The 23,576-nt window shown below is 42.1% G+C and overlaps 1 protein-coding gene across 3 annotated transcripts in view; it reads left to right on the top strand.

Moving 5' to 3' along the window:
• VPS8 (VPS8 subunit of CORVET complex) overlaps positions 1-1,705 on the top strand; it is a 347,729-nt gene extending 346,024 nt beyond the window's left edge. For 2 of the 3 annotated variants that reach the window (XM_075317598.1, XM_075317599.1), the window contains exon 46: positions 1,081-1,705. In XM_075317598.1, the coding sequence (XP_075173713.1) occupies positions 1,081-1,227 (147 nt within the window). In that variant the 3' untranslated portion in view covers positions 1,228-1,705. The remainder of the gene's footprint in view (positions 1-1,080) is intronic. The other variant, XM_075317597.1, reaches the window with a different exon arrangement.
• The last annotated feature ends 21,871 nt before the right edge of the window (positions 1,706-23,576 follow it).

Genomic DNA, 23,576 nt, shown 5'->3' with positions numbered 1-23,576 from the left:
TGTTTTCTTGGTATGGATCAACTGTTTATTACTTAATATATTCATCTATGTAATTATGATGTGGCTACTTATGTTTGAATAGTGGTGTCTATCAGGATACTTATGTTTTTGACACTGTCATGGAACCTTTTACAGTTCATATCCAGATCGATTCTTCTGACTATTAAGGGTGCTTTACACGCTGCGACATCGCTAACAATATATTGTCAGGGTCACGGTGTTTGTGACGCACATCCAGCGTCGTTAGCAATATCGCAGTGTGTGACAGCTAGGAGCAACGATCGCAAAAACGGTAAAAATCGTTGACACGTCGCTCCTTTTCATAATATCGGTGATTGTGCATGCCGCTGGTTGTTCGTCGTTCCTGCGGCATCACACATCGCTATGGAATGACGAACATCTTCTTACCTGCATCCACCGGCAATGAGGAAGGAAGGAGGTGGGTGGGATGTTCCGGCCGCTCATCTCCGCCCCTCCTCTTCTATTGGACGGCCGTTTTGTGACGTCGCTGTGACGCCGAACGCACCGCCCTCTTGAAGGAGGGATTGTTCGGCAGCAACAGCGACGTCGCAGAACAGGTATGTGCGTGTGACGCTGTCGTAGCGATATTGTTCAATCACCACATATCGAACAAACGACGGGGGCAGGTGCTATCGCTCGCAACATCGCTAGCAATCACTAGCAATGTCGCAGCGTGTAAAGCACCCTTTAGATGTTGGCCATTGTTGCATCATAGCAATGAAACCATTTTTTGTTTATAGTTGTTCCTCCATATGTCATTGTCTTGCTGTGCACATTATTTCAAAAAAGTTTTTTTGTAATACTTTTATACTTGAATATTTTTAAAATTGAATTATTGCAGTTCTTTGCAGGTATATTTAGTGGTCACTGTGAACTACATGGCTAAAGTGGCTCTTCTTGAGTGATCAACATTCTAGGTTTTGTATCTGAGTCCTGCATAACAGCACAGTGCGTTGTGGACTTCGTAGACTTTTTCTTCATCATTTTGTACTGCACCATATTCTGGGCGGCGCTCTGATTGAACTTTTTTGTTGCTGTTGTTTTCTTCTCTACTTCCAGCTGGCTCTTCTGACGGAGCTGTGCCGCTCTCAAAGCCCAGAAAAGTCTTCTGTCCATAACCCCTATGGTGGGGTTTCCTCAAGCAGCGTTTTCCAGAACGAGAATTTCCAGTTGCATCTGGCACCTCCACCCATCACTGATGACTAGTTCTGAAAGTCTTCTGTACATTACACTCCAGCCAGTGGCCGTCCATCTCGCCTCCAGTCGTATCCCTGCTGTACAACAGACATGTCCAACAAGCCCTCGAGAAGCTAAACTGTGAAGAATGTGTGAAAACAGTATATTTATACATGTATGTTTAATGCATCGCTAATACACTACCAATTTTCTCATAAATCTTATTGTGTCTGTTTAAGTGGCTATACACAATATTTCAATTTAGTGATGCCGTATCTACACTATTGGCATATCCACTTTGGCCTATGTTACAGTGTACACAGAGACCAACGGAGGACATGAATACTGGAGCGTTGAGGGATATAACCAGTAAGTATTTTTTGTTTTCTATTCCATTGATTAATAACTGGTGCCCATGATTAATGACTTATGTAGTAGATTGTTACATGCTGCGATTGCACCAGGAAGCAAGATTCTTGTGGCGAAATTACAGGAAAGAGGAAACTGCCTCATTGATTAACACTAGTGCGAGTGCAATCCGAATTTTTATCGGATTGCACTCGCACATGCAAATCGCAGGTGGAAAAGAGCCCTTAAACAATAGCTCACACACAGATAAGAGAAACACATGGTGTTTTTCTTTTCAAACCCTTGCAGCATGCTGTCCTCAGCTTACATTGCAAAATCCTGGTGACAGATTCCCTTTAATATAGTGTCCTTCAATAGGACTATCAGTAGTTGATGCAATGTTCTTTACTAGAGCTCCAGTGATGAATTCAGTATTTTTCCAGATGGTACACGTGATTAATGCAGTGTTCTCCACTAGGACTACGGTGGTTACATAGTTACATAGGTTGAAAAAAGACCTAGGTCCATCTAGTTCAACCTTCCTCCACCAATTCTACATTTTGTCCCTTAGTCATTTATAACCAACAATGTTGTGTGTACTGAGGAAATCATCCAGCCCTTTTTTAAAAGCTGTTATAGTGTCTGCCATCACTACCTCTTGTGGTCGGTATTCCACAGTCTGACTGCTCTAACTGTAAAGAACCCTTTCCTATTTAGCTGTCGGAATCGCTTTTCTTCCACTCGCAGTGAGTGCCCCCTGGTCCTTAGTATTGTCTTTGGAAGAAATAAGTCATGTGCCAGTCCTTTATATTGACCACATATGTATTTATACATATAAATGAGATCTCCTCTGAGACGTCTTTTTTCTAAGCTAAACATATCTAACTTTTTCAGCCTGTTATCATATGGGAGGCCTCCATTCCTTGTAGTAGTCTAGTTGCCCTCCTTTGAACTGACTCTAACTTCTGAATGTCCTTTTTAAAATGTGGAGCCCAAAACTGGATCCCATATTCCAGATGTGGCCTTACAAGTGATTTATAGAGGGGTAACAATGCGTTGGGATCCCAGGATCTAATCTCTCTTTTTATACACCCTAGAATCTTGTTTGCTTTAGCAGCTGCTGCCTGACATTGAGTGCTGCTGCTCAGCTTATTTGTAATAAGAATACCCAAGTCCTTCTCCTGTTCTTTAGTCCCGAGTTTACTTCCATTTAATGTATACGCAGTTATAGGATTACTCCGTCCTAGGTGCATTACTTTACATTTATCAACAATAAATCTCATTTGCCAAGTATCTGCCCATTCTGACATCTTATTCAGATCTTTTTGTAATATTGTACTATCAAGGTCAGTTTTTAATATCCTACATAGTTTGGTGTCATCAGCAAAGACTGACATTATACTATCAATCCCATCCACAAGGTCATTAATGCAGGGTAATTTCCTATGGATGTCCTCCAGAACTATAAAGTGGCACGGTGTTGGAGAAGTATTAGGCACCCCAGACTTTTATACAAACTGTATTACATAATCTTTGTTTTCTGTTGTTCTTTCTCTTTTTAGTAGAAAAGAAATCCACATGTTAGTAAATATCTATTGTTTAATTTTCTCATGTTGTAATAAGGTAAAATGAGGTGGCAGGTGGCTCTGATCAAATTAAATTACCACGCTGCATAAGGTGCACCAGATGCATTGTCCAAGGTCTATTGAAGACGCACAAAAATCTGTTATGGTTGAAGATTAGAAGCATAGTGGTCCGTAATGGATTATGTGCTGCAGAAGAAAAGCTGCATCAAAGGGGAAAATCACTTCTATTGGGTCTGAATTCAAAGAACCCACTGGAGTCCAAATAACCCACCTCTCCGGTGCCTTAAGGAGTATTGCCAGAAATGGTGTTTGTGGAAGTCTCTACTAAAATGTTATTCCTTTACAATGGAAACAAAGACAACTCACTCAGTTAGGGACATAATATAAAGAATGCTGCTGAAAAATACAGCAAATACTCTGTGTGGTCAAACATTGCGCTTTTGTCCATAACATAGAGGGTTGTATAGATGGGTGTCTGCAGACATTGGGGCGGATTACAGATTCCTCCACATAATAATTTTGATGAAGTGGTTTCATATTTTTTTTTTTATATATGCATTGGAACAATAGGCAGCTTTAGTTATCTGTTACATTATTTTATTTCTTCCCAATCTATTTAGTATACAAAACAAAGGATAAAAACAAAATGAGCAAAAACCCTGCAGTAAGTAAGTACCGTATTTTTCGGACCATAAGACGCACTTTTTTTCCCCCCAAATGTTGGGGGAAAGTGGGGGGGTGCGTCTTATGGTCTGAATGTGGCTGCGGGGAATGTGGGTGCTGCGGTGGAGCAGGTCATCGGGGGCACGAGCAGGCTGTAGCAGCCTGCCGTGACCACGTGGACCCGCTCATTTAATATGCACGCCCATCGCCCGCCCATCATCCCTCACAGCTGAAGCAGGCACTGACAGGTGGGCGGGATGATGGGCGGGGGATAAACAGCCGGCCCGCATGATCACCCCTGGCAACTACGGCCTGGAGTGATCATCTGCGGCTGTATTCACTGCCCCCCGTGCATCATCATCAGCACGGGGAGCAGTGAATCAATGTACAGTACTCACCGTTCCCCTGCAGCATCGCTCGTCCTCCCGTCTGTGTCAGCGGCAGCGCCGCTGAGTGGAGCCGTCCCCGTTACCCTGCTGCATCGCGATCATCTCCTGTGTCTGTGCCGGCGGCTGGGTGAAGACTAGCGGCGCGCACAGTGATGACGTTATCGCTGTGCGCACGTGTCTACAGGCAGCAGCTGGCACAGACACAGGAGATGATCGCGATGCTGCAAGGGTACGGGGACGGCTCCACTCAGCGGCGCTGCCGCTGACACAGACGGGAGGACCAGCGATGCTGCAGGGAGTAAGGTGAGGTAAGTATGAACATTTATTTTTTCTTATGTGCCACAGGATGCGGCCATACACCAGGATGGGGGTATATTATGAGCAGGATGGGGTCATATAAGCAGGATTGGGGTCATATGAGCAGGATTGGGGTCATATGAGCAGGATGGGGTCATATGAGCAGGATGGGGGCATATCAGCAGGATGGGGTCATATGAGCAGGATGGGGTCATATCAGCAGGATGGGGTCATATCAGCAGGATGGGGTCATATCAGCAGGATGGAGTCATATGAGCAGGATGGGGTCATATGAGCAGGATGGGGTCATATGAGCAGGATGGGGTCATATGAGCAGGATGGGGTCATATCAGCAGGATGGGGTCATATCAGCAGGATGGGGGCATATGAGCAGGATGGGGGCATATGAGCAGGATGGGGGTATATTATGAACAGGATGGGGGTATATTATGAGCAGGATGGGGTCATATGAGCAGGATGGGGTCATATGAGCAGGATGGGGTCATATGAGCAGGATGGGGTCATATGAGCAGGATGGGGGCATATCAGCAGGATGGGGGCATATGAGCAGGATGGGGGCATATGAGCAGGATGGGAGTATATGAGCAAGATGGGGGTATATTATGAGCAGGATGGGGGCATATGAGTAGGATGGGGGTATATTATGAGCAGGATGGGGTCATATGAGCAGGATGGGGGTATATTATGAACAGGATGGGGGCATATGAGCAGGATGGGGGTATATTATGAGCAGGATGGGGTCATATGAGCAGGATGGGGTCATATGAGCAGGATGGGGTCATATGAGCAGGATGGGGTCATATGAGCAGGATGGGGGCATATGAACAGGATGGGAGTATATGAGCAAGATGGGGGTATATTATGAGCAGGATGGGGGGTATATGAGCAGGATGGGCCATATGCCATGATGGGTTATATAGCAGGATGCGGCCATATGGCAGGATGACGGTATATAGAAGGATGAGGGACATATACTGTATATACAAGGCAGGAGGATCATTACCAGGATGCGGCAACTTAGTAGAGAATTTGGGGATATTACCCCCATAACAGTGTCAGCAGCAGATCCTCGCCCCATAACAGTGTGTCATGACCACATTTTTTGCTTAAAATTTTATTTTCCTATTTTCCTCCTCTAAAACCAGGGTGCGTCTTATAGTCCGAAAAATACGGTAAATAAATAGTAATAGTCATGTAAATTACCTAGTGTACTTGGTTGACGCTATTTTAGTGAAAAAAGCAATAAAGCCAGACCACGTCCACAAGGTGAAACCAATTAGGATGGTCCTACCGGTAGTATTTCACCTCTCTAAGTGCCAGCAGGGGCAGAACAGGACCCAGGCCTGATAAGTTTGCACCTGCCTGTGTAAAGCAATATGGACAAGATACACAGCCCAAAAAATGGGAAGCCATGCCCCAATATGTACAGAGTATAAGATAGAACTGTCCCGGCTGGGTACATCTTGTCATGGTGGGATGGTTTTTACTATGTTTTTTTTTATCATAATAGTGTCAACGCAGCACCCTGTGTTATTTACTAGTTATTTACTTAGGGTACCTTCACACTTTAGCGACGCAGCAGCGATCCCACCAGCGATCTGACCTGGTCAGGATCGCTGCTGCGTCGCTACATGGTCGCTGGTGAGCTGTCAAACAGGCAGATCTCACCAGTGACCAGCCCCCAGCCAGCAGCGACATGCAAGCGACGCTGCGCTTGCACGGAGCCGGCGTCTGGAAGCTGCGGACACTGGTAACTAAGGTAAACATCGGGTATGGTTACCCGATGTTTACCTTAGTTACCAGCGCGCACCGCTTCACTTATCGTGTGCAGGGAGCAGGAGCCGGCACTGGCAGCGTGAGAGCGGCGGAGGCTGGTAACGAAGGTAAATATCGGGTAACCACCTTGGTTACCCGATGTTTACCTTGGTTACAGCTTACCGCAGGCTGTCAGACGCCGGCTCCTGCTCCCTGGACATTCAGGATTGTTGCTCTCTCGCTGTCACACACAGCGATGTGTGCTTATCAGCGGGAGAGTAGGAAGTGTACAGGCCTTTGCTTTGAATGACTTCCGCACATCCGCGGCCACAGGACATCACTAGTTTCTCACACTGCTCTGGTGGGATTTTGGTCCACTCTTCCAGTTTCTTCCACAGTTCTTTGACAGTTGTAGGTATCTTGGCCATAACTTTGTCACCAAGGATTTTCCAGAGGTTTTCTTTTGGGTTTAGATCAGGACTCTGGGCTGGTCATTTTACTATTTCAATGTTTTCTGTTTCAAGGAACTGCTTTACCCATTTTGCTGTGTGACAGGGGGCATTGTCCTGTATGAAAATTGCTGGCTGATTGAATGATGAATGCAAGTAAAGAACCACATATTGTTGAAGAAGGTTTTGAAACACACTTGCATTTACTCTGCCATGTAGCAGTATGAGAGGTCCAACTCCTGCCGGAGAAAACATTCCCCAAACCATGACACTTCCTCCACCACCTTTCATTGATTTCTTAACACACTTTGGGTTCAGTCTTTCCCCAGTTTGTCGATGAACATAATGTTTCCTATCATACCCAAACAAATTAAACTTGCTTTCATCACTAAAATTAACTGTGGAGCACTTCTCTTCTGTCCACACAACATACTCTTCACCAAAGGTGAGTCTAGCCTTTTGATTCTGTCTTATAATGAGAAGTTTGGTCACTGCAGAGTGGGCTTTCAGTCCAAATGCTCTTAAACGTTGTGACACTGTATGACGAGACAGATCTTTACCCTGTTCAGTGCTGAACTGGGAAGCAATTCCAGCTGCAGTGTTGAAACGATTACCCATGGAGATTCTCTGAATTATCCTGTTCTCTCTTGCATTTGTCTTTCGAAGACAACCAACCTTCTTGGGGCACTTGAAAGAGTTTGTGATGTTATAAAGATGCAATATTCTCAAAATCACAGATTTGGAACGATCAACTTCTCTTGCTATGGCTGACAGGGTCACCCCTTTGGCCTTCATTTGCACAACCTGCTGCTGGAGGGTTTCAGTCACTTTTTAACGTCACACCATTTTTGCAAAGTCAGTGCAAACTGGAAAGTTAGGCTGCCAGTAAAATAGGGTTTGTCAAATAATTAGGGAAATTAGTACCAGATGCTAGATTAACACCAATAACTTGCAGGTATCTGAAAGTGTTCTCTAATTTTGATCAGTTTTCTTTTTCATGTATCTCATTTACATTTTTATTATGTGCTTTGGAAAAAAATCAATTGATGAAATAAGCTTAAAATACTGCTAGTTTACTCATGTTCGGATATAATCACATTGGATGACACAATGACCTTAACATTTTGGAAATTGTGTGTTCTCTAATTTTGATTTCCAGTGTATTTAGTATTTAATATATATAATGTTGGAGTTGTTACTGAAGATGAAGATATGACTCATCCTATACAGCCATACATACTTTGTGCAGAATGTTTAAACTTGCCCACTAAAAGCATGCCTGCTACTACTTATGTCCCTCTTTCCACTGTGCTGGAGACGCCATCAGAAACTGTTGCATACTTGAAGGACTGATTAATATTGAATGATGTTTGGATGGACTAAGATGCGCTGGGAGATGGAACATGACAAATCCTGCCAAGGCAGAATGACACTTTGCTTGGCATTACCCTACCCGTTCTTGGAAGAGAAAAAAATAACATTTCAGATTTACCTGCAAGTCTGATGATAGAATTGTAATGTAACGAATCATTAAAGGGAATCTGCCAGCAGGTTTTCACTATGTAATCTGAATACAGCACACTGGAGGTGTTAACGCAGAGATTTCAGCTATGAATATCTTCTCACACTATGTGCTGTTGTTTATTTGCTATGTTTGTTTTAGCTTGAGAAGATTATCATTGCTGGACTAGGGTTGCTAGAGGTCAGCTAGTCTGGCATGCCTTGCTTTGATTAGCACCTCCCTGTTAATAGAAATGTGAAGAAGCCTGAAAAGACAAAAGGCGCTAATAGGGTACTAACGTTAAAATAACAGATGTGCTCACCTGATGCAGTTATGAAAATAGGCACAACTGCTATTGAAAACTTGTAGGTTACGACTGCAGCAGGCACCACGAGGAGTTGGCATCAAAGATCAAGTAGAAGTGGACTCCCGCGTCGTAAGAAGATGGTCAGCAGTAATGGTTAAATCGTGATTTTATTACGCATTTCAGAGATAACATCTCCTTCCTCAGATACTGTACATCACACACGTACAGTGCTGGCCAAAAATATTGGCACCCCTGCAATTCTGTCAGAGAATACTCAGTTTCTTCCTGAAAATGATTTCAATCACAAATCTTTGGTATTATTATCTTCATTTAATTTGTCTTCAATGAAAAAAAAAAAAATTGTCATAAAGCCAAATTGGATATAATTTCACACCAAACATAAAAAAGGGGTGGACAAAAGTATTGGCACTGTTTGAAAAATCATGTGATGCTTCTCTAATTTGTGTAATTAACAGCACCTGTAACTTGCCTGTGGCACCTAACAGGTGTTGGCAAAAACTAAATCACACTGGCAGCCAGTTGACATGGATTAAAGTTGACTCAACCTCTGTCCTGTGTCCTTGTGTGTACCATATTGAGCATGGAGAAAAGAAAGAAGACCAAAGAACTGTCTGAGGACTTGAGAATCCAAATTGTGAGGAAGCATGAGCAATCTCAAGGCTACAAGTCCATCTCCAAAGACCTGAAAGTTCCTGTGTCTACGGTGCGCAGTGTCATCAAGCAGTTTAAAGCCCATGGCCCTGTGGCTAACCTCCCTAGATGTGGAAGGAAAAGAAAAATTGACGAGAGATTTCAACGCAAGATTGTGCGGATGGTGGATAAAGAACCTCGACTAACATCCAAACAAGTTCAAGCTGCCCTGCAGTCCGAGGGTACAACAGTGTCAACCCGTACTATCCGTCGGCATCTGAATAAAAAGGGACTGTATGGTAGGATACCCAGGAAGACCCCACTTCTTACCCCGAGACATAAAAAAGCCAGGCTGGAGTTTGCCAAAACTTACCTGAGAAAGCCTAAAATGTTTTGAAAGAATGTTCTCTGGTCAGATGAGACAAAAGTAGAGCTTTTTGGGAAAAGCCATCAACATAGAGTTTACAGGAAAAAAAAAGAGGCATTCAAAGAAAAGAACACGGTCCCTACAGTCAAACATGGCAGAGGTACCCTGATGTTTTGGGGTTGCTTTGCTGCCTCTGGCACTGGACTGCTTGATCGTGTGCATGGCATTATGAAGTCTGAGGACTACCAACAAATTTTGCAGCATAATGTAGGGCCCAGTGTGAGAAAGCTGGGTCTCCCTCAGAGGTCATGGGTCTTCCAGCAGGACAATGACCCAAAACACACTTCAAAAAGCACTAGAAAATGGTTTGAGAGAAAGCACTGGAGACTACTAAAGTGGCCAGCAATGAGTCCAGACCTGAATCCCATAGAACACCTGTGGAGATATCTCACAATGTCAGTTTGGAGAAGGCGCCCTTCAAATCTCAGGGACCTGGGGCAGTTTGCCAAAGAAGAATGGTCTAAAATTCCAGCAGAGCATTGCAAGAAACTCATTGATGGTTACCGGAAGCGGTTGTTCGTAGTTATTTTGGCTAAAGGTTGTGCAACCAAGTATTAGGCTAAGGGTGCCAATACTTTTGTCTGGCCCATTTTTGGAGTTTTGTGTGAAATGATCAATGATTTGATTTTTGTTTCATTCTCTTTTGTGTTTTTTAATTGCAAGCAAAATAAATGAAGATAATAATACCAAAGAATTTGTGATTGCAATCATTTTCAGGAACAAACTGCGTATTCTCTGACAGAATTGCAGGGGTGCCAATACTTTTGGCCAGCACTGTACAACATGTTGATAGAAATGTACATAGAGAGCCTGGTGTGGGGGGGGGGCAGCTTTCTAAGCTCTGCTACTTGCTAAATGTGATACCTCGTTGGAATCCGGGTCTCTTTTCCTACGTGATGCTGCTCTTAGATGAGGTAACACAAATCTGCTGACAGATTCCCTTGAAGACATCCTAAGATTGGCACTTTTCAGTTTTGACATTTAAGAATAAGAAAACTAACAAAAATGTATGGCCACATTCAGATGTGTTGGAAAATCTCTACTAAAAATGTTTCCATAATATTTGCATGATACAATGCAAAAGTTTAAATCTGAAAAATCACCAATAGATAAACAACTTAAAGGATTTTCCCTTCTCAGAAAAACTTTTCCAGATGTGTACAATTAGTTGTACAAAAGACAAACTAGACTTTACTTGCCCTCCCGGGGCGCAGCACAGGGTCTCATCTGATTCCCTCACCTCTTTCTTATTATTTGGCTGCATAGGTGACATCACGTTGATATTGTTGCAGCCAATCACTGAGGTCAGTAGCTTTGCCCGTCTTCTTGTCACTCGGATTCGCTGAGCTCACCACTTGACTGCAGTGATGTCAGTGCTGCAACCAAATAAAGGAGATTGAGGCAGCAGCGAAAACACTGCGCTGGACCACAGAAGGGTAGGTATAGTCAGCTCACCCATATGTTGTTATTTGCTACTTAAGGATCCATGCACAGAAGATTCAGAGGCTTCCAGCAATAGTAACAATTATCGGAAAACTGGTATGAAATGCCCTAGTAACAGGTGTGAAAGGCCAGAGCATCTGACAGTTCTCATGACGTGGGGTGGAAATCTGCGTGTTTTAGTCTCATGAAATAAATACTTTTATTGGATTCCTGTTGCTGGATACCTGGACTTTCTGGTAAGTAAAGAATGATTTATTTGTTTGTTTGTTTTTTACAACCTATTGTACATATGAGGGAAAATTTTCTGAAAAGGTGCAATCCCTTTAAGGGTATGCTTTGAATTTGAACATATGGCTATAGATTTTTTTGTTTGAATCCAGATATTCCTGCAGAATTCCGGTAAAAATCTTTATGAAACCCTCCAAGCCTGAACATGGCCTAAATATGACACATAGTGACAAAATGTGGCCTGTTCTTATACACATGGGGCAACTTTACTGTCAAAGTATCTTTTCAGAATAGCTGTCCTGCATACGAACAAAAGGAATAACACTATCTCTGGCCATTCTATGACTTGTATCCTGCATTTCACCAGTTTCCCTTCTGCAGGCACGATCTCTTCATTTGCACTTGGCTCTGAACTGGTGGGAGGACACTAGCTGCGGTTATCTCTACCATGCACAGGACACATAGGGATTCCAGCTCTCCATTTATTAGCACTCAAAGAGAAGCATCCTAGGTGTGGAAGGAATTATACAGCAGTCTTAGGCCCCCTTCACACGTACGTGAAAAAAACAAACCTTTTTTCATGTACGTATTAAAGGGGTGGTTTTCTCCCCGTGTGCAATGTTTGTGGCACATTCGTGTTCTCCATGTGTTATACGTAATAACACATGGAGAACGGAAAGTCCTGCCTTACCTGATTCTTCCAGAGCTGTCTGTGGTGCTGAATGACAGTGTCCGGCACAGGCCACGCCCCGCTGACGCTCCTTCCGGCCCCCAGTTAAGAAGATGCGTTGTTCAAATTCAGGGGACGGATGCAGGGGACAGCCGCGGCAGACACTGCAGGGCTGGTGGAAGTGAGTATGTGTTTTTTTTTATTTTAACAATGACACGTGTGTTTCTCCGGTGCGTGTCACGTGGGACCACATCCACACTACATCCGTGTGGTACGGGTGCGGGCAGCGTGCCACCCGTGCTGACGGAGAAAAACGGACATGCCTCCGAATGGAGCACACAGGCACATGTGTGCTCCACACGAAGGCACCGGCCAATGGCTGAACATTGATTTTAATGGGTATACGTGTGCCCGTGTCTCCGGTACATGCTGAAACGGACCTAGCACGTACCGGGGGCACGCGCGTGTGAAGGGGGTCTTAAGCTGTGTACATGTGAATGCATTTCTGGGGTGAGGTAAAAGACTTTTTAGGAAGCTCAGCACAATCTTTCTGTGTCTCAGTTTGTTTTCTCACTTCTGCTCCTTCTATAGAGTATATTGTACTATTGCTTGTACTCTTAATTTATGCCAAATTTGTCTGAAGCACAGGCTGTTGATTATGGCAGCAGTACTCAGACGGTCCATCATAGTGACATCCAATTTATACTATGTATCCCTCTGTATGTGGAAGCTGGTAACACAGTATCAGGACACTTCTTTTTTTTCTACCGTCTCTCAGCTTTGAAATTTACAGCCAAGAGCTCATGAGCTCCATACACAGATGCTTTCCGGACTACACCCTTGTTCTGTCCATTTTTAATAGACTAATGCTAGGAGAAGCTTAGGCAACCTCCATCCATTTTATGAGACAAACAAGTAATATGAATGTAAAAAGGCACAGAAGGACCAGAAAGGATGAATTTCAGATTCCGCACACAGATGAAAATTAGTAATTTTGTGCGTACATGGAGAAAAAAAAGCTGATGTGAATTCAGACCATTTTTCTGCCTTATTATGACAGAATTCCGTTCAGAAAATTTAGCTTTTAGGGGAGTATACATCTGATTTACAGCATCTAATGCGGCACCATACAGGGTATAAGGGGTGTCTTCTGCCGCCAAGCAGTTTGCTTTCCCAGTGCAACAACATAGCTAGTTATTTACCAAAATTAGTCATATAAAGTAGATGTTAATTCAAAACCTTATAGTCTTCACTACTTTTTCATAAAATTAAATTTTATTAAATAATCAATCACAGACATACATAAACACTTAAATAAAAAGTGAGGAGGAAGCGAAGAGACAATCTTCCTATCCTGTTTCCTTCCTACAATACGGGGGTCGGCGTCTTAGGTTAATGACGCCCCCGTTCAACGACGACTAGGTCACTATATTGAGCCCTCCCTATGATAGATATAGTGCACCCCCTTCTGGTAGATTGAATTCCCAGAGTATTATCACCACGGTGAGAAGACAGTGCACAGTCCGGGGTGACTTATATGTTGCTGATAGTACAGCAATGATTATGGGGTGGGGCTTAGGGGTCGTCTATGATTTGTCAAATCTGTCAGTGTGCTCAGAGAAGTAGTTGTAAAGCACAGTTTAAATAAATATGCTGTTCAAAAGGTACTCAGCACATAATTGGTGTGCTCAATTTAAGGACATATTTGAGACACACAATTCCTAAAACAGGAGTGCCCACAGTTTCAAAAGTGCCCGACGCGTTTCGCCCATTAACATCTTAGTAGTGTAGGGCTCATCAGGGGCTTGAGGACAATTTCTTGATAAACTATTTAGATATCTGTAAAATACAAAAACACACAAAAATCCTTGTTACCTATATGTGCAGTAACCATAGTAAGCTGCACTGTATTTATATGTATACTGACCGGAGTGAGTACGGTCCTATTGATCACTGGGCTAGTGACGAGGATATTATGATCCTAGGATCCATCTGGTATCTCATCAGGATGATAATCACCTGTGTCTATATATATACAGATCATTCAATGTATTGGATAATTCTATATCTTATCCTGTCTCATATCATTATCCATGAGACAAGCATCCTTATAAGGGCGATAATAGGCCAGGATACTGAAATATGTCTTAAAGGGATGTACTATCTGTATATACTCCTATGGTGGGTACCCAGTGGTGATTCTCCATACATGAGAAAGGGCTCATAAATTACCTTTATTGTATATGAGCCCAAATCAGCTTTATTGTCACTTCAGACGTATTGTGTAAGATATGACAGTTGTTACGACCACCAGAATCAGAGAACCAAACGACCTGTCATGGGCCCAAAGAAACCAATTACTATATATCGACCCACATCACACTATATGTCATTGGTTTAGGGAGGAGAATACCTTAAGGATGTATAAGGGTGGTGAATTTCATCCCACAAAGGGACCAACCTCCATAGATAGTAAGGGTTCAAGGTATAACGAACCCGAGTCCTAAATACAAGATGATTCTACATTAACCCTATATCATCATGGCACCTTTAAATGTATAAATAGTGAGGGCATACCTGGTTGCTGACCCCCAAATGGAGCAACCGTTTTGTCATGCAGTAGTGACCACTGCAACCCAGGTATCTAATGATGGGAAGAAAGGATTCCTTAAGTATTCTGAATCGTACTCTCAAACCCTCAAGGAATCTGGATCCTACCTTACATCCGTCCGCATGGAGTATAGGTCCAGAACTGGCGTACAGCAGAGTCATTACTGAGACAGCTCCCAGTTTTTAAAAGAGCAGTTGGCGCCGTAATGGAAAGGAACCGGAAATGACGTTACGTTTCGTCTTTCCCTATGCTGGGTACTGAGGGGAGGTGCTTAACTTGCCGATCACGTGGTCGGATAAGGTGCATCTCATAATCGCCTCCCCAGAGCCAGTAATACTAGTTCCTAGTCATTGTTAAGGGTATCGCGTTCCGCGTTGATGCATGCGCAGTAGTGCACTTGGTCAGCAACATAGCTCTAGAGACCAGCGCATGCGCAGTATCAACGCGGCTGCGGTGCAGATCAAATATTAGTTAAGTCTGCTCCCGCTGACGGTGGCAGTATGCACCAAGTCCAGAGGAATTAATAACATTATATTAAGTATACATTCTACTATAAGACATACATTTAAGGAGGGTTATAGGATAATACATAAGCAAAGACCCAGTGTGAAATCCCTAAAATTAGGAATAACGTGACAGTGTACTGGGGGCTACTTACGTTGGCAACAAGTAATAAGCACACATTCATTTATGTATGTTCTTATCTGAATCTGATAACAGCATATCTTATTATCCATGGCTCTAACTGGTTTTTAGAGTTATTATAATAAAAGAAGTTGTCTACTACAGACCTAATATTCCAACGTTGGGTGGCTAGGTAATATTTGTCTAGATAAAGGGCGTATAGCTAATATGTTCATTAAGGCCATCTGGATGTACCGAGGCCATCCAGAAGATCCACCTCGCTTCTCTCTGTAGAAGGAGGGTATTCCAGTCCCCTTTTCTCACAGGTTCTGGTACTGTCTCAATAGATGAAAACTTAATACCATCTGTCTTGCCTGCATGTACCATATTAATGTGTCGTGCTATAGGTGTATCCCGCTGATTGCGGATGTCACCAAGATGTTCACCTATCCGGACCCTAAACTGTCTTTTAGTTTTCCCTATATAGTTTTTGGGGCATCCGCAACTGAATAGGTATATGACCCCTTGGGTACGGCAGTTGGCAAAGCTCCTATTCTTGTATGTTCTCCCCGTGTTGGCACTTTGGAACTCTCTTGATGGTAAGATGAACCTGCAAAATTTGCAGGCTCAACATTTAAAGGTTCCATTGTCACACGTCATTAACCACGTGCTCCCAGCGTTCTCCGGGGCCTCATAGTGGCTTTTCACCACATGGTCCTTTAAATTACGGCCTCTGCGGAAAGTCACCGAGGGATGGGGGAGAATATTGTCCTTAATATCGAGATCCTGTTTAAGGATTCCCCAATATTTTCTAAGAATTTTCATCACCTGAGTGTTTTGGTCATCGAATGTCCCAACTAATCTGGTTTTACCTCCTAGTTCTTCCTTGTTTTTAGTGTTGAGTAATTCATGTCTATCTCTACTTGCTGCAAAACTGAAGGCTTGGAGAACCACTCTCTCAGGGTATCCCCTATCCAGAAATATTTTACTAAGTTGGGATGCCTGCCTTTTGAACTCTTGATCGTCTGAGCAGTTCCTACGCACTCTAAGGAACTGACCTTTAGGTATTCCTTTTTTCAAATTGACGGGATGATGACTATTCCATTGGAGAAAGTTATTTGTAGCGCTGGGTTTCCTATATAGGGTAGTTTGTAAACTACCATCTCTTTCTTTTTTTATATAAATGTCCAGGAAGGCGATCCTGTCAACTCCAATTTCATATGTAAATCTCAGGCCAATCTGATTATTGTTCAGTTCTTCCACAAAATCTTTGAAAGACTGGACACTCCCAGCCCAAATTACCAGTATATCGTCGATATACCGGCCCCAGAGTACAATTTGTGAGCTGTGGTTGTCCCCATCGTCCCTGAAGACAATGGTGTTCTCCCACCAACCCAGGAGCAGGTTCGCATACGTGGGGGCACATGGGCTCCCCATCGCTGTGCCCCGGAGTTGGTGGTAGAACTTGGAGTTGAACATGAACGCGTTCCTAGTAAGGACAAACTGTAAGAGTTCTCCTATGAATGTATTGTGAGCAGCAAATTGATTACCTCGCATACTTAGCAAGTAATCGGCTGCTTCTAACCCTTTGTCATGAGGGATGCTGGTATATAGTGATTCCACATCAATTGAGGTGAGGATCATGTTATCATTTAGAGTAATGTCTTCAATTTTGGCAAGTAGGTCCAGTGTATCTCGTATGTAGGAGGGTAGAGTGGTGACGAATGGTCTCAAGATTTGGTCAATATAGGTACTACAATTCTGGGTTATTGAATCTATCCCGGAGACTATAGGTCTACCTTTTATGGGATTGGTCCCTTTGTGTATTTTTGGGATGGCATAAAAAGTTGCCAGTTTAGGGAAGCGTGGAAGTAGGAATTCGTACTCATTAATGGAGATAAGTTTCTGCTGTTTAGCCACATCCAAAATCTGTTTAAGTTGTGCAAGATATTGAGGGGAGGGATCTGTTCTCAGCTGCTCATAGGATTTACAATCCCTCAGAAGCTGAGTGCACATCTGTACATAAGTGACCTGGTCAAGGATCACTATGTTACCCCCTTTATCTGAGGGTTTAATTATGATGTTGTTATTTGATTCCAGGGAACATATGGCCTTCCTCTCCTCTTCTGTAACATTAGATACACTAGCGTTATTTTTAGGTTGTATGTTTTTGACCTCGTCCGTTACTATACTGCAAAATAGGTCAAGATTGGCATGATCACCCAAAGGGGGGCTCTTTTTGCTTTTGTTTTTAAGAGTCGAGAAAGGTCCTGTCCCTGTTTCACGTATTCCCTCATTTTCTAATTCAATCAAGGTGTCAATATCCTCCAACATGTCCCTTGATACTCCAAGATCGTGGCATCTTTTTCTATCCTCCTGAGCAAAATGTTTCCTCCACTTCATCTTCCTAACAAAAAGGTGGATGTCTTTAACCCAGTTAAAAGCATCAAATCGTGTGGTCGGCACAAACGTTAAACCTGCTCTCAACATTTTTTCCTCATGAGGTGATAATACATATTTTGACAAATTAATAATTTGTAACTCAAATTCTCTGTTAGTTTTTGCTACGTTTGCTTTGTTCTTGACTCCACTCCACTCCTCAGGTTGTAAAAATTGCTCCTGCCCTGTTCTAAAAAAGAGGAGGACGACCCAGAGGAGGCAGAGGAGGGTGATGGGGCTCGTGGTGCAAATGTTCTTATCAAATTTCTGTCGTTTTGGGGTCCAGTGTTTTGGTAACCAAAACTCCTCCCCCTTCTCCAACTGCCCTGGCCTCTCCATCTTCTTTTGGGTTCTCTATACCCGCCAGAGGTATGTGCCCTAGAGTCAGTATCTGACGTCTCACCGTCGGTGGAGGAAATGTCCACTGTGGACGGTGTTTTGGTGAGAAAGCTGTAAGCCTGCCTGTCCCTAAAATCTGCCAGGTCCCTGACAAACCTTTTGTATTTTCTTTCTTTGAGTGTTGTACAATATCTATCAACAGAAGTTTTAAGTGATAGTTCTCTCGTCTTAAAATCACTTTCTGTTTTGCACTTAAGTATGTCACTAATTAGTTCCTGTAGTTTAGTGGATGTCTGTTCCAGGGTCACTTTTTCTTCATCCCTCAATAGGGTCATGAAGCGAAGTGAGGAAGCTATTGATTCTTCCTCCCCCTTTCTGAGAAGATCAGGAGACTTACATCTATTTGCTGGGGTGAGTTGAATTCTAAGTCCTCTGGGCACTATTTTTTGTTGAATGTAATTATCCAAAGATTGTACCTCCCACCACGACTTAATGTTTTCTTTATAGCCTTGATATAAATGTTCAAATTTGGATTTAAGAGAAACAGTTTTGTTCATAGATTCATCAGTGGATACTTCTGAAAAGGCCTCTTTGGCATCGTCAAGCCAAGTTTGATCACTAATTGGCCCCGACAGAAAACCTGCCATCCCCGATTACTCAACACTAAAAACAAGGAAGAACTAGGAGGTTAAACCAGATTAGTTGGGACATTCGATGACCAAAACACTCAGGTGATGAAAATTCTTAGAAAATATTGGGGAATCCTTAAACAGGATCCCGATATTAAGGACAATATTCTCCCCCATCCCTCGGTGACTTTCCGCAGAGGCCGTAATTTAAAGGACCATGTGGTGAAAAGCTACTATGAGGCCCCGGAGAACGCTGGGAGCACGTGGTTAATGACGTGTGACAATGGAACCTTTAAATGTGGAGCCTGCAAATTTTGCAGGTTCATCTTACCATCAAGAGAATTCCAAAGTGCCAAAACGGGGAGAACATACAAACATACTTTTGAAACTGTGGGCACTCCTGTTTTAGGAATTGTGTGTCTCAAATATGTCCTTAAATTGAGCACACCAATTATGTGCTGAGTACCTTTTGAACAGCATATTTATTTAAACTGTGCTTTACAACTACTTCTCTGAGCACACTGACAGATTTGACAAATCATAGACGACCCCTAAGCCCCACCCCATAATCATTGCTGTACTATCAGCAACATATAAGTCACCCCGGACTGTGCACGGTCTTCTCACCGTGGTGATAATACTCTGGGAATTCAATCTACCAGAAGGGGGTGCACTATATCTATCATAGGGAGGGCTCAATATAGTGACCTAGTCGTCGTTGAATGGGGTCATCATTAACCTAGGACGCCGACCCCTGTATTGTAGGAAGGAAACAGGATAGGGAGATTGTCTCTTCGCTTCCTCCTCACTTTTTATTTAAGTGTTTATGTATGTCTGTGATTGATTATTTAATAAAATTTAATTTTATGAAAAAGTAGTGAAGACTATAAGGTTTTGAACATAGCTAGTTATCATCGCATCTTTGTAGCGGTGCAGCAAAAAAAAGCGGGCACACAATTGTTTCTGTGTATAAATAGAGGTACAACATGTGCGCGTCAAGGGGGAAAGAGTAGCAACAAAGCCATGAAGGGTGGCAATGCAATATGCTAAAAAGCTGCAACATAATGTTTCTCAAAACTGCATGGTGTGAACAAAAAACTATGACATTACAATGGAATCTGAGTAATTATTTTAATAGAAGGTAGTCTGGTTTCCCATTGCCTTCTGTAACCCTGAATTTCTAGCAGAGCGTTGGAGGGAGGGGTGACTGTGGGGTTCCACTTTCTCCTGCGTCCTGAATGTAGGTTAATCCAGTATTACATTTGTACAGTCCGTTTATGTTTTTAATATCCAGGAATCCTGCCACTCTGTGAATCGCCTCTTTACTTAACGCTCAACTAATCCCAGTGTGAGGCAATTCCATTTAAAAAGACTTCATTAATGCTTGTAATTCATTGAGCGATTTATCCTGTGTTGGCCACATATATAGAAGTTGGCTGGTACGGACCTTCCCAATTATTACCAGTGTACTGCTGGAGGAATCTTATTTCAATAAAGTGTTTTCCTTTTTTTTTTTCTTTATTAAACTCTCATTATCCTGACTGTGAAGCTTCATCTACAATACTAAGCAATGTATCTATATTAGATAAGACTGGTCTCAGACTGTGATATTTAGCCATTTTATTTGCACTATTTTGCCACCATTATTAAGTATCCGTTTACACCAGCGGACGGTTGGCTTAAGCAACTACTGATCAGCATCTTGTCTGCTACTTGGTAGTCATTCATAGCCTGTTTACACAGGTAGACCTCCCTTATCGAACAGTTTATACTAGATTGCCCAGTGCGCATAGGTGACCATTGTTTTCGGCACTGTGGGTCCTGTTTAAATAGGACAATGTGCTGCCGAGAACGATAAGCTTTTGTGCAGCACAAAAATAATTTCATCCAATAAAAAAGCGTTTTGTTCTTTCATCAGGTGATCTCTAGCCTGTTTACACTGAGAGATTATGGTAAAACGAGCATTCCTGTGAACAATGATCTTTCAGTATAAATGCATCCTTATTCCTTCCTCCAGAACATTTCTTACTCATGTGTTATATTGATGATGACAACAATGAATGTAGGGGAGTTAGTGAGTAGGACCAAAACATCTGTCACTTGTAATTATGGTCTTGCAGTGGTTTCCTGCTGAACACATTCAGAATGTTTACTATGTATTTGTTATTTGCTTCATGGGATTACTGTATATACTGTATTTCTTAAACATTAAATTTCACCAATGAACAATAACAAAGATGTAGAAAATATGAATAACATGAATCAAATTATCATGGCACTAAGTTTTAAAGGTATTGGAAAAATCAGATCTTGAAGTTAATGGCCCTGACTGCTCAAATAATTTGACAGAATATTGGCACAATACTGGTTAAATGTTACAAAATTTGGGGGCAAATTTTTGTAACCTCTCAAAAGAATTTTGACTTTTCCATTTTTACACTAATTGTGGCCAACACCAACTTTTTGAAATCTGAGCAATGCTTCATGGGGAGGGGAAGTAGGGAAGCACAGTCAGCAATGTATCATAATTTAAATCACAAAAGTGACAGATTACAAGAGAAATGTAATCCAGTCTCTGACAGTAATGCGTTCCTCACAATGTTACACGGCAACTGTATAAGAGCGAAATTCATTAAACAACGCATGGAACTCCAGCATACTGCTCATCAAGACTGCAAAATGCCAGTTTTGATGAATTAGGTCAATGTGTTGGAAGTAGGAAAAAAGGGCAAGTGTAAAGATCTGAGTGACTTTGACCAGGGCAAAATTATAATGGCAAAACAACCAAGTGCGAGCTTCCCAAAAATAACACATCTTGTGGGCTGTACGTGGAATACAGTTGTTTCAGACAGTCTATTATACTTCGGCACTCAAAAAGGAAAAAAGTGAACTTGATTTTTCACGTGAAAAAATATTACTTTATTTATCACAACATTTTTCAGGTTATCAAGCATTGACAGTTGTGCAGACGTTTCGGCTATTGCGTTATAAGCCTTCTTCAATAAACTGTCTATCAAACACAAGCAAAAACAAAGTAAATAAAATTTAAATTTAAAACAAAATTCTCAATTTGTGTACATCAGAAGTGGACCAAGTAATAACATTTTGTGATAGAACGAAGTGGTAGAACCTCGGTGCTTATTAGAGAAAAAGTGAATGACTAAATAGCTTGTAATTTAGAGTAAAAATAACATATGCATAGAATCATGCCTTCCAAAAAGAAAATTGGTAGCGGATGTACATGCATAAGTGAATAAAATATAGTCAATAGGGATAATGGAACAGCATAGGTACCTGGTGATTGGTTCTTTATAATATGATATGTTAGTCCGGGCCGGGAACCAGGAAAAAGGAACAAGCAACCCTTTATGAGACTAAAGAGAAAATATAGGAAATATTTAAGTAACCCACACTTGGTTACATATTCCATGGAGATAAATATGTTCAAAAAAGGGGGGAGAAATCTCACCAGGCAACACAGACCATAAACTCATGACTATTAAACAGGTGACTTTACTGATCAGGGAATCAAGATATAGGAGTATGGCTGAAAATAGTATATGAGAAGAACATTTCGATCAGAGACAAACCTATATGGGCCCTACCAGATTAAAGTATATAGTGCAAACACACCTTATTAATCGTTAATTAATTCACTATTCAACACCTATGGTAGCATATACGTGCCCATGTATCTCTTTCAATCTATATAATCTGCAGGCTATAACGAAGAAAAGAAGCCTAACAAGTGAAGCCTAACAAGGACCAAATAACCAATTAGCATATAGAATAAAGATAAGTTGAACTCACAAAAATTGCCTCAAGGTTGCCTTATAACACCAATAGGTAAAATATTCTCAAGGAACATATTTGGAGTATGTGCTAGTCCGTTGTCAGAGCCTCAAATTTATGAGAAAATACATGGAGTAATAAAGCAGAAAAATAAAAAAACTTATGTATGACCATATATAATGGATTAAGGTGCTATATGACTATTTACCCGGACACTGCAATTCATAAACTTGAAACTAGGAACAGAGTACCATTTCTGGGTATAGGATACCGGCATAGGCAAACCTAAAGGAGAAAGTGTAGCTTAACATACGATAGAAAGCAGAGGAAGAAAGAAGGCTCAGATAAATACATGGTTACCTGGTGGTCTCGTGGGAGTAGCTTGTGTCTGGTGTAGAGATGTGTGGTATACTGAGCTATTTATACATCATAGGTGAATTAGTGTGGGAGCGACGCTTCCTGTCAGTGGAACGCAGGAAGATGCCGCTCCGAACTGCATGGCCAGCACATGCGCAATGCATCGGGATCACCCGCACATGCGCAGTGCGCTCAAGAGAAACCAAAACCAAGAACTGCATTGCGCCTGCGCGAACGGCGCTGTAACAAAGCTAAATGGTGCATGATATCTTGTATGAGAGCGGGATGTATAAATGAAAACAGTGGCAATAAGCTGTTCCTGATAGTGCTCCGGTGCCAGTGGTGGTAGCGGAATGTGCTTGAAAGCACATGGTGTAACCATAGTGCAGAAATTAGGAGTGCAATCTAAGCAGAAGTTCATGGAGCCTAAAATGGAGAAAAGATATGTTATTAACATGAAACCTTATACAAAGATTAGACTCAACAATGAAAAATCCATATTGGTTCAATAAGCATAATCACCACATAGCAAATCATATATAATACATAGTAGGAACCTCTATTCTCCAAAAAGCAGAAATCTAGATATTTATATAAGATGACATCTTACTCCCTATTAAGGACCCCTACGCAAATATTTTTATGGACTTTGAAGAGAAGTTCATCTCACAACATCCTTTAATAATTCTTTCACATGCCAAACTATGGAAGAGATTTATAGTTGATATTTTTGTCATTTGGGATGGATCTCTGGGGTTTTTCAAGGAGTTCTTTCAACAGTTGAATAGCTTTATGCCGGGTCTTACATTCATCATTCACTATGACAGACAGAAGATTAGCTTCTTAGGGTACC

Source organism: Anomaloglossus baeobatrachus, chromosome 7, assembly GCF_048569485.1.
Source record: "Anomaloglossus baeobatrachus isolate aAnoBae1 chromosome 7, aAnoBae1.hap1, whole genome shotgun sequence".
Classification (NCBI taxonomy): Eukaryota; Metazoa; Chordata; class Amphibia; order Anura; family Aromobatidae; genus Anomaloglossus; species Anomaloglossus baeobatrachus.
The sequence above is the reverse complement of the archived record's forward strand: the minus strand, read 5'-3'. Positions and strand labels throughout refer to the sequence as shown.